The sequence below is a fragment of the Poecile atricapillus genome, chromosome 27 (assembly GCF_030490865.1).
Source record: "Poecile atricapillus isolate bPoeAtr1 chromosome 27, bPoeAtr1.hap1, whole genome shotgun sequence".
Taxonomy (NCBI): Eukaryota; Metazoa; Chordata; class Aves; order Passeriformes; family Paridae; genus Poecile; species Poecile atricapillus.
Genome location: NC_081275.1, coordinates 1,832,934 through 1,850,985, shown reverse-complemented (window position 1 = coordinate 1,850,985; position 18,052 = coordinate 1,832,934). Strand labels below are relative to the sequence as shown.

Genomic DNA, 18,052 nt, shown 5'->3' with positions numbered 1-18,052 from the left:
TTTTTTTGTGCGATTTGAGAACTCATCAGCCGTCACTTGGCTGGGTTGGAGCAGGATCCGCATTTCCTGGCCCTTCAGCTGTGAAAGGCTCGGAGCCGCGCGGTGCCAAAAGGTCCCTGAGGAGTTTTAACTCGGTTTCCTGCCGGCAGCGACAGCGGCAGATCCCATCCCTCCACCGGCAGCCTCCGGGTGGAAAAGGTTTTCCTGCCCGCCTGGACTGGGGGGGTTTTTTCCCCTTGGTGACCCCCCAGAGGTTCGGGTTTGGGTCCTGTCTGTCCCCTGTCGCTATCCCCGGGGCGCAGCTCCTGTCCCGGCCTGGCTTTTCCCGGAGCGGTGATTTGGGGTCGTGGATCGGGAATTTGGGAATTTGGGAATTTTTGGAGATTCGGAGAAGCGCTTCCTAACCAGGCTCTGGTTCCCCAGCAGCTCCCAGCGCTGTCCTCGTCTCCTTTTGCAGCCGCCTCCTGCTCCCAGCGCCTGGGGACGGCCGGGAGAGGCTGTCTGTCTGCCTGTCTGTCTGTCCGTGTGTCTGTCTGTCCGTGTGTCTGTCCTCGCGAGGGCAGGCGGACCGACAGCGCCGGGAAAAGCTCAAATCCCACATCTCCGCCACCGAGAATGGACACATCCATCCGCCCCTGGCACTGATATCCCCCCTGGCACATCCATCCCACCGGGAATGGGCACATCCATCCACCCCTGGCACCGATATCCCATCGGGAATGGGCACATCCATCCACCCCTGGCACTTCCATCCCATCGGGAATGGGCACATCCATCCCACCCTGGCACATCCATCCCACCTCGGCACCGATATCCCACCGGGAATGGGCACTTCCATCCCACCCCGGCACTTCCATCCCATCGGGAATGGGGGCATCCATCCCACCCTGGCACATCCATCCCACCCCGGCACTGATATCCCATCGGGAATGGGGACATCCATCCGCCCCTGGCACTGATATCCCCCCTGGCACATCCATCCCACCCCGGTACCGATATCCCACCGGGAATGGGCACATCCATCCCACCCCGGCACTTCCACCCCCCTGGCACATCCATCCCCCCCTGGCACTGATATCCCACCGGGAATGGGCACATCCATTCCCCCCCGGCACTTCCATCCCCTCCTGGCACACCCATCCCATCGGGAATGGGCACATCCATCCCCACCCTGGCACATCCATCCCCCCCTGGCACACCCATCCCCCCCTGGCACCGATATCCCACCGGGAATGGGGGCATCCATCCCCCCCCGGCACTTCCATCCCATCGGGAATGGGCACATCCATCCCACCCTGGCACATCCATCCCACCCTGGCACATCCATCCCACCGGGAATGGGCACATCCATTCCCACCCCCGGCACTTCCATCCCACCCTGGCACCGATATCCCACCGGGAATGGACACATCCATCCCACCCCGGCACTTCTATCCCCCCCTGGAACTGATATCCCACCGGGAATGGGCACATCCATCCCACCCTGGCACATCCATCCCACCCTGGCACATCCATCCCACCGGGAATGGGCACATCCATCCCCCCTGGCACATCCATCCCCCCCTGGCACCGATATCCCACCGGGAATGGGCACATCCATCCCACCCCGGCACTTCCATTCCACCCTGGCACACCCCTCCCCCCCTGGCACTGATGTCCCACCGGGAATGGGCACATCCATTCCCCCCCCGGCACTTCCATCCCCTCCTGGCACATCCATCCCATCGGGAATGGGCACATCCATCCCACCCCGGCACTTCCATCCCACCCTGGCACTGATATCCCACCGGGAATGGGCACATCCATCCCACCCCGGCACTTCCATCCCCCCCTGGCACACCCATCCCATCGGGAATGGGCACATCCATCCCCACCCTGGCACATCCATCCCCCCCCGGCACTTCCATCCCCTCCTGGCACCGCCACCCCGCCCCAAGCCGCGCTGGGCACGGCCCGATCCCACCCCCGCCAGCACGGCCGAGCTTTTTCTGAACTCCCAGCGCTCATCCAGGCCTGGATAACCCCCCCTGGAGCATCCCTGCAGCGGCACATCCCCCTCCGGGACGCCGCGCTCCGTTTGTCCCCGGTCTCTGTGGCCGTGCTGGGGACACAAAGGCCCCTCTGTGCCAGGAGGGCACCGCCTGTGCGAATATTGCTCGATGGACTCGGCGCTGCCCCGGCACCGAGCGCACAAAGCCGCGTCTGTCCCAGCTCCGGGAAGGCGCCGGGATTCCCGATCCATGACTGCCCCGCTGTTCCCGTCCCGAGCCCTCATTGTGCTGCTCCGGGGGGGATGAGGGCTCGGAGGGGAGCCGGGATTCACTGAGGGGTGGGATGGGGTGTGGAGGGAATGGAGCGGGGATGGAGAGGGGATGGAGAGAGGATGGAGAGGGGATGGAGCAGGGATGGAGCAGGGATGGAGCAGGAATGGAGCAGGGATGGAGCAGGGATGGAGAGGGGATGGAAAGAGGATGGAGAGGGGATGGAGCGGGGAATAGAGCAGGGATGGAGCAGGGATGGAGCAGGAAATGGAGCAGGGATGGAGCAGGGATGGAGAGGGGATGGAGAGGGGATGGAGGCGGAATGGAGCAGGGAATGGAGCAGGGATGGAGCAGAGAACGGAGCAGGGAATGGAGCGGGAATGGAGCAGGGAATGGAGCAGGAAATGGAGCAGGGATGGAGCAGGGATGGAGCAGGGATGGAGCAGAGAACGGAGCAGGAAAAGGAGCAGAGAATGGAGCGGGAATGGAGCAGGGAATGGAGCAGGGAATCAGCAGAGCATCCTCACCCCGCGGGCACGGCAGGGGCTGGAAGCGGCTCCGCGGGAGCTGCTGAGAGCAGAAGCGTGTTTGGGAGCGCAGGTGTGAATGCAGATGTCTCACCCCGACGTGCCGGAGCTGCTTTTAGCGGCTTTTTCCTGGGAATTACCTCACGGACACCCCGCGGCTCCAGCGGTGCCACCAGCGCTGGGGTGACACCTTTGTCACCACCCTGCCAGCTCAGGGAAGTCAGCAAAGCCCAAAGTGGGGGGAAAAAAACGAGGTTTGGATTTAAAACCAGGCGTTTTCCTCCCTCCCGGGGGTTCAGGGAATGCTGCCCTGCTGGGGACTGTCCCCGTCCCGTTTATCCCGGGATAAACCCGGGGGCTGGAGCTGCCTCCCCTGTCCCGTGGCAGCTCCGATCCCCGTGGATCGGGGGACATTGGGGACCGTGGGTGACAGGGATGTGGCGGGAGCTCCCGAGCGGCTCCGGGACCGCAGCGGGGCTCATTTCCCCCTCATCAGCAGCGCGATCGCAATTAAAGGTGATTAAAAGGTCACCGCATCCTCCGGCTCTCCCTGCGGCTGCCAGCCGGGTTTTCAGGGATCAGCGGGAAGGACATTTAATCCTCGGGGCGTTCCAGAATTTTCCCTCAGATCTCATCATTCCCGAGTTATTCCAGGGGCAAGGAGCGCCTTCCCTTGGAGCTGCGGGTCCTGAGCAAAGGTCCCGGCCCTGTCCCTGTCCTGCTGAGTGTCCTTGGCCACCTCTCCTGGCCCTTTGCTGCCTCAGCTGCACGGCCGGGCTCCATCCAAGATTTATTTTAAATTGATTTCTTTTGATTTGGAGCGATTCCCGCCTCTCCTCCAGGCAGGAACCGACCTGGAGTGGATAATATCGGATATTAAACATGTGGGGAAAAATTCCCTCGGCCTCAAAGTGAGGGAGAGAAGAGGGGGAAAAAAAATCCCCCGCGGTGAGTGTGAGGTGCGGGATTTTGGGATTGTGGCCCAGAGCGCTCAGCTGGGAGGAAAAGGAATTTTTTTGGGAAGGTTCTTGGTGTCGTGAGTGCCGCCTGTGCCAGCTGTGACTCACGGCTGCGGCTGTTGGCGAGCCTGGAAAAGCTCCAGGCGGGAGCTCAGGGCTCTGGAGTTTCTCCCTTCTTGCCCCCTGAGTTGGGAATTGAGAGCGGTCCTGCTCCGCCCGTGCCTCAGTTTCCCCCGCGTCAAAAGCAGGGAGAATCCAAGGCGATGTGAACATTCCCGAATTCCCAGCTCTTCCCACCTGGAGCCGCCTGAGCCGTCAGGGCTCGGGGAGAACTTTTGGGATTGCCCAGAAGGGCAGGGAGAGAAACGCCGGCAATGGGGGAGGCAGAAATAAGATTAAAGTTTCCAAAACTTCTCCCCAGTGCCGGAAAAGATGAGGAAAACCGGGAAAGGCTGGAATTTCCGAGGTGGGTGGGGCATTCCAGTGTGACAGGACAGCGCGGTGCGAGCGTCCGCGTGGTTTTAGGATAAGAGGAAAGGCGCCAGGGGGAGTTTAAATCCGATATTTGGGATAATTCCTTCACGGGGAAGGTTGGCAGAGCTGCCCAGGGAGGTTTGGAGTGGCCACCCCTGCAGGGGGGCGTGGAGGTGGCACTTGGGGACACGGGTGACAGCGCTGGGGGAATGCTGGCTGGGCTTTTCCAGGTTAGGGATCCCAAAATTCCCGGAGTTGGCTTTGAATCCTGTGGCATCAGCGGGTTTTGGGGTGGCAGCCGGGCTGAAGGCGACCCTGTGACCCTGTGGGGTGGCCTTGGGGTCCCTTTGGCCCCGGAACCTCGGAGGTGGCAGAAAACTCCCCAAAATGTTGGAACTGCAATTGGAATTCCAGTGGTTTTATGTGAGGAATGAGCTGCGGGTGTTCACCGCCTGCTCCTCCTTCCTGCGGGATAATCTCCTCACCCCGGGAATTTTGGGAATGGTCCGTCCGTGCAGGACACATCCAGGCTGTGACCTGGCCTTGCCCAGAGTGACCAGCGCCGTGTCCTGGGGACAAACCCTCTGCAGCCGGGCAGAATTCCATCCCCGAGCTCCCTCGGGGCTGCTGTGGGATCAGCAAAACTCCTGGAAACCCTCAGATCTGTAAAAAAACAACCTGAAAAAACCCGGATCGCTGACTTTTCTTTTTTAGGCCGTGGAAATGGTTAAATCCAGCAGAAATAAATTGAATTTTTAAAACCAGGCGAGGTTCGGGGTGTCCGTGCCCGGGTCTGGGCAGCTCGGTGACATCAGGGACATCCTGGTGTCCCCAGCAGGGGCCAGCGCTGGCTCCCGGAGCCTCGGGGGTGGCTCCCGGGGGTGGTGGCAGCACGGCGAGAGCTCCCCGAGTGGCACCGGGGGACACGGCGACAATCCGGGCGCTGGTGGCACTGCCCGGCTGCTGCCATGTGATGCGTTTGAGGGGACACGCTGACATTTCAAGGGGGGGGGGGGACCAAAAAACAAACAAAAATCCCCGGGAGACCCTGAGGGAGCTCCGGAACGGCGGAAAAAAGAGCGAGAATCGCCCGAGCCGAGCGGAGCCACAAACCGGGAACGGGGGAGGAAAAGTTACCGGGGACGAGGATGTGAGGGGAAGGGATGGGAGCTGGCAGAGGGGACGGGAGAGGGGAATATCGGCCATGGGAGCTGCCCTGGGAACCCCTCGCTAGCGCGGGGACAGCAGCGGGGACAGCAGCGGGGACAGCAGCGGGGACAGCAGCGGGGACAGGAGCGGGGACAGCAGCGGGGAGAGCCCGAGTCCGCCGGGCCTCGCTGCGGCTCCGCTCCCCGGCCAGGAGGACCCGGAGCCGGTTTTGAGGCGGCTGTGGCGGCTCTGGTTTAAAGGTTTTTGAGGTTTTTGAGGTTTTGAGGTGGCGGTGGTGGCACTGATTTTGAGATTTTTGAGGTTTTAAGGTGGCGGTGGCGGCGCTGATTTTGAGGTTTTTGAGGTTTTTGAGATTTTTGAGGTTTAAAGGCGGCGGTGGTGGCGCTGATTTTGAGGTTTTTGAGGTATTTGAGGTATTTGAGGTGGCGGTGGTGGTGCTGGATGCGAGGTGACAGCGGTGGCGCTGGATGCGAGGTGACAGCCACCGCACGCCGGCGGGGTCAGAGCTGCGCGATCAGGTCGGTGCCCCCCCTCCCCCGAGCGCGGCGCCCACCCCGCCTTTCATCATCATCATCATCATCATCATCATCATCATCCTCAGCCCGATCCGGCCGCTCGGAGCCGACCCTCCGGGCCCTGCGTGCGGCTTTAAATGCCAAAGTGATGAGGCAGAGCGTGGCCGGCCCGGTTTAAGCGGATGCCATGAGCTGCGTGTGTTTGTCGCGCAGATCCGGGAGCCGCGCTCCGAGCCGCCCCCCGCTCCCCCCCGCGCCGCCGCGATGCTGCCTCGCTGGGCAAAGAATCCCCCCGGAGCTTCCCCCCGAGCCCTGGCGAGGCTGCGGGAGCCGGGCAGAGCCAGCGAGCCCGGGGAACAGCGGCTGCCAGCGCTGCTCGTGGGTACGGAGCGGGGGGCGGCTGGGGATGGGGGCGTGAAGGGTCGGGAGGAGCCAGGGGATGAGCTCTGCCCTGGGAGTGATGGGGGGTGGGATGGGGGTGGTCGCAGCCCCTCACGGGGGGCTCTGGAATGACCTGGAGATGGTCCCAGCCCCTCACGGGGGGCTCTGAAGTGGCATGGGGGTGATTCCAGCCCCTCACAGGGGGCTCTGGAATGACCCGGGGGTGATTCCAGCCCCTCACAGGGGGCTCTGGAGTGGCCTGGGGGTGGTCGCAGCCCCTCACGGGGGGCTCTGGAATGACCCGGGGGTGATCCCAGCCCTTCACGGGGGGCTCTGGAGTGGTCTGGGGGTGATCCCAGCCCCTCACGGGGGGCTCTGGAATGACCCGGGGGTGATTCCGGCCCCTCACAGGGGTCTCTGGAGTGGCCTGGGGGTGATCCCAGCCACTCACGGGGGGCTCTGGAGTGGCCTGAGGGTGATCCCAGCCCTTCACGGGGGGCTCTGAGGTGACCTGGGGGTGATTCCAGCCCTTCACGGGGGGCTCTGAGGTGACCTGGGGGTGATCCCAGCCCCTCACGGGGGCTCTGGAATGACCTGGGGGTGATCCCAGCCCCTCACAGGGGGGCTCTGGAATGAGCTGGGGGTGATCCCAGCCCCTCACAGATGGATTCTGCCCCAGGAAGGGACAGGAGGCCCAGCCTGGAGATGTTCCCAGTCTTTCACAGGTGGGCACTGCCCTGGGAAGTGATGGATGGTGGTTGCAACCCCTCACAGGGGGCTCTGGAATGACCTGGGGGTGATCCCAGCCCCTCTCAGGGGGCTCTGGGGTGACCTGGGGGTGATCCCAGCCCCTCACAGGGGGTTCTGGGGTGACCTGGGGGTGATCCCAGCCCCTCACAGGGGGCTCTGGGGTGACCTGGGGGTGATCCCAGCCCCTCACAGGGGGCTCTGGAATGACTTTGGGGTGATCCCAGCCCCACACAGGAGCCTCTGGGGTGACCTGGCGATGGTCCCAGCCCCTCACAGGTGGGCACAGATGGCGTGGGCTGTGCCGTGCACGGCTCTGAAGGGAGGAGGAGGAAGAGGAGGAGGAAGAGGAGGAGGAGGGGGAGAAGGTGCAGGGCTGCAGGCAGCTGCTGCTGCCCTCCTTTTGCTTGACTAAACCCCGCTGCCTGGACAGCTTCTGACTGGCGCTGGTGGGAGGCGGCGGGCGGGGAGGGGGGGACATGGCCGTGCCCCCCATGTGCCCCTCCTGGGGCAGCAGGGGACAGCAGCGCTTGCTCAGCCCCCCGAGAGCTGCCACCTACCCCTGCGACAGCGCGGTGGCCTTGTCCTCGTGTCACCCGCAGCGTCCGGAGGTGCGCTGGGACGCGCCCCCAGCCCAGAGGGACCGGCTCGGTGTCGCCGTGCCCTGCGGCCAGGGGGGATGTGTCACATGTCCCCGCAGCCTCCCCGTCCCGTGGCTGCTCAAGCTGACAGCGAATCCTTGCAGGATTTCACCCCGCGTTTCCCATCCCCGAGCACGATTTCCTGCATCTCGGAGGCCTCAGACGTCGCTCTGAGATATTTTTTTTTTTTTCCCCCAGCATTTCTGATTTTTAACGAGCTGTGACTAACCGGGCTGGCACGGCAGGCGGTGACCAACCACCAACGTGCTACCTGTGTGCTCAGAAATAGGGTCTGTTCTCCACGCCCCCGCCGGGAGCGCTCCCGGCCTCCCCAGGGCCCCCCCGGGACCCCCACCCAGCTTTTCCCGGCCTCTGGCAGTGCCCAGCTCCCGGCGGGAGTCACCCAAATGGGCAGTGCCGCCCAAATCCTGCCTGGAGGATGCGGGATCAGGGCTCGGTTCTGCGGATGGAGCTCTGGGATGGGCTCTGAGCCCATCCTGAGGGTGGCAGAGCCAAGATTTGGGCGAGCTGGGTCTCCTGTGCCAAGGATGGGGCTGGGCTGAGCGTGGCTGTGGGATTGTTGTGGTCCCAAATCCTCCGAGGCAGGAAAAATCCCCGTCCCGAGTGCTCCCGAGTGGAATCTGCCCTTGTGGGGCAGAGGGTTGGGAACGCCGTGGGCTTGGCTTGGATCCTTCCCCTCGTGGCTTCTCTCCCGTCCCTGCTGGAGCGGGATTTGGGGTGCCAAAGGCCCCGTGCCCAGCTCTGGGCTTTGCCCTGGCAGCTGCTGGTGGCCACAGGCCAGGCTGGAGGGTGGCAGTCCCCTCTGCTGCTCCTGCCCGTTCCTCCTGGCAGGGAAGTGACGGCGTTCAGAGCGGATTTTGGGAAGGAATTCCTCCCTGTGAGGGTGAGAAGGAGCTGGGATGGAATTCCCAGAGCAGCTGGGGCTGGCCCTGGATCCCTGGAAGTGTCCAAGGTCAGGCTGGACGGGGTTTGGAGTGGCCTGGGAAGGTGGGAGGTGTCCCTGCCATGGCAGGGGTGGCACCGGATGGGATTTAAGGTCCCTTCCCACCCAACCCATCCCAGGATTCTGTGGTTGTGGAGGCCTTGATGTGTTCAGGAACTCCCTCGGTGTTTCATTGAGGGAGTTGATTTTTGGTCTTGGTCCCCTCCAGCCCTTCCTCCCCTTCCTCTTGCCCTTCCTCCTCCTCCTCCTCCTCCTCCTCCTCCTCCTCCTCCTCCTCCTCCTCCTCCTCCTCCTCCTCCTCCTCCTCCCAGCCCTTCCTCACCCCTGCCCAGCTCCGTGGCCTCTCTCAGCCTGTCCAGAGAGGAGATCAGAACCAAATCCCAAACCCTGGAATGAGATCCTGGCTCATCCCGGTAAATCCTGGGAAAGGCTGGAGCCAAAGCCTCCTGATCTTTCCCTGTCCATCCATCCATCCATGGAGCCATGGATTTCATCCATCCATCCATGGATTCCACCCATCCATCCATCCATCCATCCATGGATTCCATCCATCATCCATCCATCCATCCATCCATCATCCATCCATCCATCCATCCATGGATTCCATCCATCCATCATCCATCCATCATCCATTCATCCATCATCCATCCATCCATCATCCATCCATCATCCATCCATCATCCATCCATCCATCCATCCATCCATCCATCCATCCATCCATCCATCCATCATCCATCCATCCATCCATCCATCATCCATCCATCATCCATCCATCCATCCATCCATCATCCATCCATCCATCCATCCATCATCCATCATCCATCCATCTATCCATCATCCATCCATCCATCCATCCATCATCCATCATCCATCCATCCATCCATCATCCATCCATCATCCATCATCCATCCATCCATCCATCCATCCATCCATCATCCATCCATCCATCCATCCATCATCCATCCATCCATTATCCATCCATCATCCATCCATCATCCATCATCCATCCATCCATCCATCCATCATCCATCATCCATCCAGTCACTGCCCCAGGGCTCAGTCACGGCCCCACATCCGCCCCACACGGAGACTGAGGGAGCCAAAACCTTGGGAAAACTCCATCTCCTTTCAATTCCAGCCTGGAATTGACTCCCACGCTGGCTTTGACTCCCTTCCCTCCCAGCACCACCGCCCGCAGCCGGACCCGTGTCACTGTGCCTCAGTTTCCCTCTCCCAGAGGAGATTCCCGGGCTATTCCCATGGCAGCTGCCAGGCCCCGGCTGTGCCGCGGGGGTGGGCGACACAAAGCGGCTTCTGTCGGAGCCCTGGCCAGCCGCGCCTCTCCTTCATTCTCATCCCGTGTCCCCAGGCTGCTGGCAGCTCCCCAGCCGAGGATGCCAGGGCACGCAGGGCTCCATCCTCCTCCTCTTCCTCCTCCTCCTCCTCCTCCTCCTCCTCCTCCTCCTCCTCCTTCTCCTCCTCACGGCCGCTCTGCCCGGGCAGGGATGTTTTCCATGCTCCGGCTCAGCCTCCAGCCAGCGAGCCGAGGGCAGAGGGAAGATTTTCCCAGCTCTCCCAGGTGGAATTTGTCCTTCCCTTCATTCCCTTTGCTCCTCATTTTTCCTTGGCTCTCCCAGTTGGAATTTGTCCTTCCCCCCTCTGCCCCTCATTTTCCCTTGGCTTCCCGAGGGCAGCGGGAAGATTTTCCCAGCTCTCCCAGTTGGAATTTGTCCTTCCCTTCTTTCCCTTTGCTCCTCATTTTCCCTTGGCTCTCCCAGTTGGAATTTGTCCTTCCCCCCTCTGCCCCTCGTTTTCCCTTGGCTTCCCGAGGGCAGCAGGAAGATTTTCCCTGGCTCTCCCAGTTGGAATTTGTCCTTCCCCTCATTCCCTCCGCTCCTCGTTTTTCCTCGGCTTCCCGAGCTTTCCCCAGCTCTCCCAGTTGGAATTTGTCCTTCCCACCCTCTGCCCCTCATTTTTCCTCGGCTTGCTCCTTCCCGCATGGCTCCAAGCGAGCATCCAGGTGTGTCCAGCCAGTTCCCTTGGCACCGGCTCCCCAGGATTTTGGGAGGTGAACTCGTCTCCCGTCTCCATGTGGGCGCGTGGGCGCGATCACACCCGGCGAGGTGGGAAAAAGTGGCGGCTGCTTTTTCCAGGGCCGGCCAGATGGGATTTCTCCCTCAGGTTTGGGTTCTGACAAGTGACATGCAGGATTTATCCGGTGGCTTCGGCGCTTCCAGAGGGAAGGAGCCGCCTGGCAGGGCAGTGTCACCGGGAGATGCCAGCTGGGCCCCTCCGAGCTGCAGCCAGGAGCGGCTTGGGGCGAGCTCCGCGTCCCGGCGCTGCTCCGGAGTGGGAATTAGTGGGATGCGGGCATGGAGAAGGCGGCGTTCAGGGCTGGGAACGGGCAGGATCCCAAGATTTCACCCGGAGAATCCACGGCGAGCGGGCACGGTGCCCCTGAGCAAAGCCTGGCTCTGTGGGGTCCCGCCTGGGAAGTTCCCGATGGAACAGCGGGGGGGGTGCTCGATTTTCCGCCGTTCCGCTGGAATTTGGGAGTGAAAGGCACGGCGGGGAGCCCGCTGCCTGCGGCTGAGCCCGGCCAGGGATCCTTGGGAATGCGGGAAGGGGGGGATGAGGCTGGAGAAGAATTCCCGCATCCCAGGGGACATCACGGGGAGGTTTGTCCCCTGCTGGGTGCTCACGGTCCCCTGCGGGTGGCCTTGGCGTCACCTGGCTTTTCCCAGGGGATTTGGTGGCCGCTCCATGAGCCCGGGGGCGAGGGGAGGGTGGGGAATTTTCATCCCGGTCGCCGCCACCTTCCGCTGTTGTGTCGCTGTGAGAGGGACAAGGACACCCCGCCGTCCCCTCACTTCCACATTCCCGTCCCGGGATAGAGCCCGGCTCTGCCCCGCTCCCGGCATTCCCAGAGCCACCAGGCTTGGCCCAAAACAAGGCTGGAATTCTCTGGGAATTGGCTTGAAGTGGCCAGACCCGGCCAGGGTTGGACCCCTCGGGGACACGGCTGTGGTGGGAGTGGGGGGCACCGGTGTCCCCCGGTGTCACCCGCCTTGTCCCTGCTCCGGGACGTGGGTTTCCGTGGAGAACTTGAGCACCTGGGCAGCTCCCAGCACTTTTTGGGTGTCAGGGTGGATCCTGGAAGGCGCTTGGCCATCCCAAAATGATCGGGCACGGAGGTGGCAGAGCCAGGGACAGGTGACAACGGCTGGGACGGTGCCTCCGAGCCACCCGGCGAGGCGGAACCTCCTGGCACCGCCTGGATCTTCCTGATTTTCCCACCCCAAACCAGCCCAGAACCCCCCGCACTCCTCCGGCCTGACTCGGGCAAGGGCGCGCATCTCCATGGCCAACTCCTCAGCACCACACGGGTTAAACCCCGCTGCTCAGCGGCTCCCCCCACTCTCCCCACCCCTCCTCCCACCTCCGGGAGCGCGGCAGGGAAGGGGTTAGCGCCGGGCAGGGCTCCGGGAGCCGGCGAGGCTCGCTGGGTGCCGGGCAGTGCGGCAGTGCAGCCTCCGGGAGGAAGCGGGAGCATCATCCCGCTCTTCCGGCCGCGCTAATGGCCGGGCGCGGGGGAGCCTCATCGCTCCGAGGGGCTTCCACCCTCCCGGCTGCTTCTCTCCCCAAATGCACTCCCCGCCTCCCCTCCCTTCGCCCCTTTTTTGTGCCAGCGCTTTCTCGGCCGATTTTTCACGCTCCGCTGATTGCCGCCGCCGCTTCCCGCGACCCGCGCGGAGCTTTCGCTGCCTCATGAAGATTTATGGGACTGCAGTAATAAACTGTGTTTGAGAGGTTCCTTCGGATGATAAAAACCCCCGCCGAGCCGCTGGCAAAGCGGGGATCCCAGCCGGATCCTGCTCCCGCGGGGCAGCGCCTGCGGCAGCACCGGGGAGGTTTTTGGGGGGGATTTTCCCTGCCCTGACTCTCAGCAGCTCCCCGGGAGCTCCTTCGCCGTTCCCGAGGATTATCACCTTAAAAAAAAACCCCTCGGCTATCCCTGTTTTCCCGGGAAGGACACCATGGCCGTGCCCTGCTAGCAGCCCGGGGCTCCGGCCCCGGCACGGGTGTCACCTCTGCTGGCAGGTGGCGACGATGGGTGGATGAATCGGCAAAGAGAACCGCGTTCCCTCAACCTCCCGCTGCTCGGAGAGGGGCTGGCCAGGATCTACCGCGGCATTCTGGCCGTCGTGGGAGCCCTGCGCCCGGCCAAGGAGCCGCCCGCAGCCCCCGCGGAGCGGAGCGCTGCCCCCTCCATCCCTCCGGAGCCGCTGCCCGGCCGCCGTGGGAGCCGCGCTGCGCCCGCGGGTAAGCGAGGGGACAGTCCCGGTGTGGGGACACGGCCCCGAGGGGTGTCCCGGGGAGCTGGGCTGGGCTGGGCAGCTCGGGCAGGCTCCGGCCAGCGGCTCTGCCACCCCAGTGACCTACTTGGAAGCGGCGTCGGGAAGCACTTTCCAGGGATCTGCTTGTGGGTACGGCTGGAGGAGGAGGAAAGAAAAACAAACAAAACTTTGTGGGGGATTTGAGGTGGAATTATCCCCGGGAGGGAAGGATTAACACCCTTTAACACCCTTTAACACCCTTTAACACCCTTTAACACCCTTTCCTGCAGTCCCTGGCCGGGTTTTCGGGTCCCTTTTCCCGAAGGAGCCCCCATACTGCAGCTGTCGCTTGTTTCCTTGCGGGACCAGCCCTGCCCGCTGCGGGTGACATCTCTGGAGCTCAGGGGTGGCTGACATGAGGCCGGCGCACGTGGCTGGGGTGGCTTCTCCTCCCTCTCGCCTCGCAGGGGATTCACGGATCACAAAATTTGTGATTTTACGGGGTCGGGGCCGCCTCATCCTCGCTGGCTCCGGATGGCGGGGATGGAGCCGGCAGCGGATGCGGCGCAGCCGGGGGTGGGGAGAGCTCCTGAGGGGGATCCAGCTCCTCCCTGACCCTGTTCGCATCATCCCTTTGAGCGGGCGAGCCGCGGAGCTGGCGCGTTCCGCTCCCGGAGCGTGTAATTAGCGAGCGGGGAGCTGCATGCTGATCACGGAGCGGGAGAGGCCGGGAAGGAGCTGGAAACGCGGCCCCAGCCCCGGGATGCTGCAGCGGGGCTGGAGCAGGCACCGGGAGGTGGTGAAGGGGAGCAAATCCCCCTCTCTCACCCCAAAATCGCTGTCCCTGCAGCTTCCTCTGGCTCCAGGGGGGAGAGGAGCTGCAGCTCCTTCCTGCCAGCCCCGGCTCTGCTGCAGCTGCGGCTGGCAGGGAGCGCCTTCATCCCTGGCCCCCGACAATTCCCGTGGGATGAGGGAAATCTGGGAGTTCCGCGGCGCTCAGGACCCGGCATCAACCAGGGATTGTTTTGGTGGGCTCGGAGTTGGGGTTGGTGGCCCCGGGTCCCATCCCCGAGCCCAGAGCAGCATCCTGGCAGCTGCCAGGGGTGCTCCAGAGCTTTTCCAAAGGGCTCCAGGGATGGGGATGGGTGCTGGGTGCAGTTCCTGCCCAAATTTGGGGTCACGGACGCGGTGCTGGGGCAGGGGGCCGAGGCAGGGAAGGAGTTTTCCAGCTGGGATCGGCACTTCCCGGTGAGGAAGGTGGGGAGAGGAGAGAGGGGCAGCTCCTGGGTGTCCCGGCGGCTCAGGACAAACGGCTCCAGCGGGAATTCCCATCCCAGCTGGAATTCGGCAGCCGCTGGCACCTCGGGGCGATGCTCTCGTGGTGTCCCCTCTGCCATCAGGGTCCCCTCGGGCACCTCGCCCGGGGGAATTTGGGGTGTTGGAGGTGCCACAGTGATCTCCTCGGTGCCACCATGAGCTCCCCAGTGCCACCATGAGCTCCTCGGTGCCACCATGAGCTCCTTGGTGCCACCATGAGCTCCTTGGTGCCACCGTGACTTCCCTGGTGCCACCGTGACCTCTCTGGTGCCACCGTGATCTTGGTGCCACCATGAGCTCCCCAGTGCCACCATGAGCTCCCCAGTGCCACCGTGACGTCTCTGGTGCCACTGTGACCTCCCCAGTGCCACCATGAGCTCCTCAGTGCCACCATGATCTCAGTGCCACTGTGATCTCCTCGGTGCCACCATGAGCTCCCCAGTGCCACCATGAGCTCCCCAGTGCCACCGTGACCTCTCTGGTGCCACTGTGATCTCCTTGGTGCCACCATGAGCTCCCCAGTGCCACCATGATCTCAGTGCCACCGTGATCTCCTCGGTGCCACCATGACTTCCCTGGTGCCACCGTGACCTCCCTGGTGCCACCATGACCTCCCTGGTGCCACCATGACCTCTCCAGGACCCAACAGAGCGAGGCAGGGATGGGATCCTCAGCATTCCCACATCCCACCTCCGTTTTCTGGGAAAAATCGGGTGACAACCCAGCCAAGGTCACATTCTGTGCCGGAGCTGTGGGGACGGGAGCTGCACCGGTGGTTTTTTGGAAGAGGGAAGGCTCTGGGATGTCCCCGTGGCGTTCACGGAGCGCGTGATGTCCCCGCTGGGCTCGTGGGAGAGCCGCCTGTGCGACCTTGAGAGGAGGAATCGCGTCCGTGGTCCCGGCTGAGAGCGCTTTATATCGGTTTGATATCAAACTGACCTGCTGGGCTGATAAATAACTGAGGGAAAAGGGAAAAAAAAAAACCACAAAAACCTCGTTGTGATTTGTTTAACGGGGAGAGGGAAAAAGCAGGAGATGAATTATGGATCAAGGTTAAAAGAGGAGCAGGAGGGGGAGGCGGTGAAGCCCCGCGGAACGAGCTGCGAAATTCATCCGTGGTGGTGGCAACGCCAGGCTGGCACCAGCCCAGCGCCCGGGGGACCCTCCAAAGCGGCTTTTTTAGGGGGAAATTCACACTTTTTGGGGTTCTGGAGCTGCCCGGCTGCGGGGTGGGCTCGTGGTGCGGGCACCGAGGCGGTGCCAGGCGCTGGCAGCGTGCGGGGACTTCCAGGCATCCATCGCCGCTCGCGGCTTCCCTGGAAATAAAATCCCGGCGTGCGCCGAATGAGTTATGAGCCAAAGGACGAGTCCCTGTCGCCTCTCTGAGCCTGGGACCCTCGGTCTGTCCCCTGGGACCCTCGGTCTGTCCCCTGGGACACTCTGTCTGTCCCCCGGGACACTCTGTCTGTCCCCCTGCCCCCTCCCCTGCCTGTCCGGGCTGGGCTGAGCCCCGGGAAAGGCTGAGATGGGGTAGAGCATTCCCGGAATTCCCGGGTTTGGTGATCCCGGGACTCGGCTGAGCTCCGGGAAGGGCTGGGATGGGGCAGAGCATCCCCGAAATCCCGGGTTTTGTGCCCTCGGACACCGGGAAGGGGCTGGGATTAGGCAGAGCATCCCGGAATTCCCGGGTTTGGTGATCCCGGAGCTGGGATAAGGCAGAACATCCCAGAGATCCCGGGTTTTGTGCCCTCGGACACCGGGAAGGGGCTGGGATTAGGCAGAGCATCCCGGAATTCCCGGGTTTGGTGATCCCGGAGCTGGGATAAGGCAGAACATCCCAGAGATCCCGAGTTTGGTGCCTCGGGCTCGGCTGAGCTCCGGGAGGGGATTGGGATGGGGCAGAGAATCCCGGAATTCCCGGGTTTGGTGATCCCGGGGCTGGGATGGGGCAGAGAATCCCGGAATTCCCGGGTTTGGTGATCCCGGGGCTGGGATGGGGCAGAGAATCCCGGAATTCCCGGGTTTGGTGCCCGCGGACCGGGCTGGCCCCTGGGAGCAGAGGCTGCAGGATGGGGGCTGAGCCCCTCTCTGGGGTCTCTGGGGGTGCTGAGCCCCTCGCTGGGGTCTCTGGGGGTCTGAGCCCCTCTCTGGGGTCTCTGGGGGTCTGAGCCCCTCTCTGGGGTCTCTGGGGGTCTGAGCCCCTCTCTGGGGTCTCTGGGGGGGCTGAGCCCCTCGCTGGGGTCTCTGACAGGACATTTGGGGCCTGTCCCTCTCCCCCCTCCCCCAGCGCAATTCCCGCACACACGACCCTTCCCCACCCTGCCTGATTTCATTTTCTTTTCGCTCTGTCCTGTGTCCTGTGTCCCCCCCGTGTCCCCCCGTGTCCCCCGTGTCCCCCCGTGTCCCCCCGTGTCCCCCGTGTCCCCCCGTGTCCCCCCGTGTCCCCCGTGTCCCCCGTGTGTCCGGAGCCGTGTCCCTGCCCCGTGTCTGTGCTGTTTTCAGTCACCCAGCGCTGTTTTGTTCCCGTTTCGTTGCGATCATGGCGGGGTTTGGTGGGGTCACAGCCCCTGCGCCCCCTCCCCTCGCGGCTCCGCTGTCCCCTCCTCTCCTGCCGCGTGTCCGGGAGCGGCGACAGCGCTGCCACCGCTGGGGGACGAACCCGGCACCGACCCCTGCCCCGGGAACCCCACTGGGGGGTGATCCCACTGCGGGAATCCCACCGAGGGGTGATCCCACTGCGGGAATCCCACCGAGGGGTGATCCCACTGCGGCACCCGTGTCCCCGCACCTCTGCCCCACATCTGGGGACCATCCCTGGCTCTGCCCCACATCTGGGGACCATCCCTGGCTCTGCCCCATAACTGGGGACCATCCCTGGCTCTGCCCCACAGCTGGGGGACCCTCCCTCGACCCCGCTGTGCTCTCCTGGTGCCCGGGGAGATCCCGACGGGACGAGTCCCCCCTCCCTGCCCCATAACTGGGGACCATCCCCCGGCTCTGCCCCACAACTGGGGACTTAGCTGGGGACCATCCCCCCTCCCTGCCCCATAGCTGGGGACCATCCCCGCCTCTTCCCCACGGCTGGGGACCATCCCTGGGTCTGCCCCATAACTGGGGACCATCCCCCCTCCCTGCCCCACAACTGGGGACCATCCCCGCCTCTTCCCCACGGCTGGGGACCATCCTCCAGCTCTGCCCCATAGCTGGGGCCCATCCCCCGGCTCTGCCCCATGCCTGGGGCCCGTCCCCGCTCTGCCCCACGGCCGGGGGACCCTCCCGTGACCCCGCTGTGCTCTCCCGCTGCCCGCGCAGATCCCGACAGGACGAGCTCGCACATGATCTCCGCCGACGATGCCGAGTACCCGCGGGAGTACCGCACCCTGGGCAACGGCACCCGCCGCTTCTCCAACGTGGGGCTGGTGCACACCTCGGAGCGCCGGCACACCGTGATCGCCGCGCAGAGCCTGGAGGCGCTCACCGGCCTCCAGAAGAGCGAGATGGAGCGCAAGAGGGACGCCTTCATGGACCACCTGAAGAGCAAATACCCGCAGCACGCCCTGGCGCTGCGCGGGCAGCAGGAGCGCCTGCGGGACCAGGTAAGGAGCGATTTCCCGGGATGGCGGGGGGATGCGGAGAGGTTGTGGATGCGTGGAGGATGAGGATGGAGGATGGAGGATGATCTGGATGGAGGAGGAGAGGAGAGGAGGGAGGGGGGTGGATGGGTGCTAAGGGCGGGGTGGGTGCGGCAGTGCCGGGGGA

The 18,052-nt window shown here is 63.7% G+C and overlaps 1 protein-coding gene across 1 annotated transcript in view; it reads left to right on the top strand.

Moving 5' to 3' along the window:
* SRCIN1 (SRC kinase signaling inhibitor 1) overlaps positions 1 to 18,052 on the top strand; it is an 86,186-nt gene that overhangs the window by 12,126 nt on the left and 56,008 nt on the right. The window contains exon 2 of the mRNA XM_058858091.1: positions 17,606 to 17,889. Coding sequence (XP_058714074.1) covers positions 17,629 to 17,889 — 261 coding nt within the window. The 5' untranslated portion in view covers positions 17,606 to 17,628. The remainder of the gene's footprint in view (positions 1 to 17,605; positions 17,890 to 18,052) is intronic.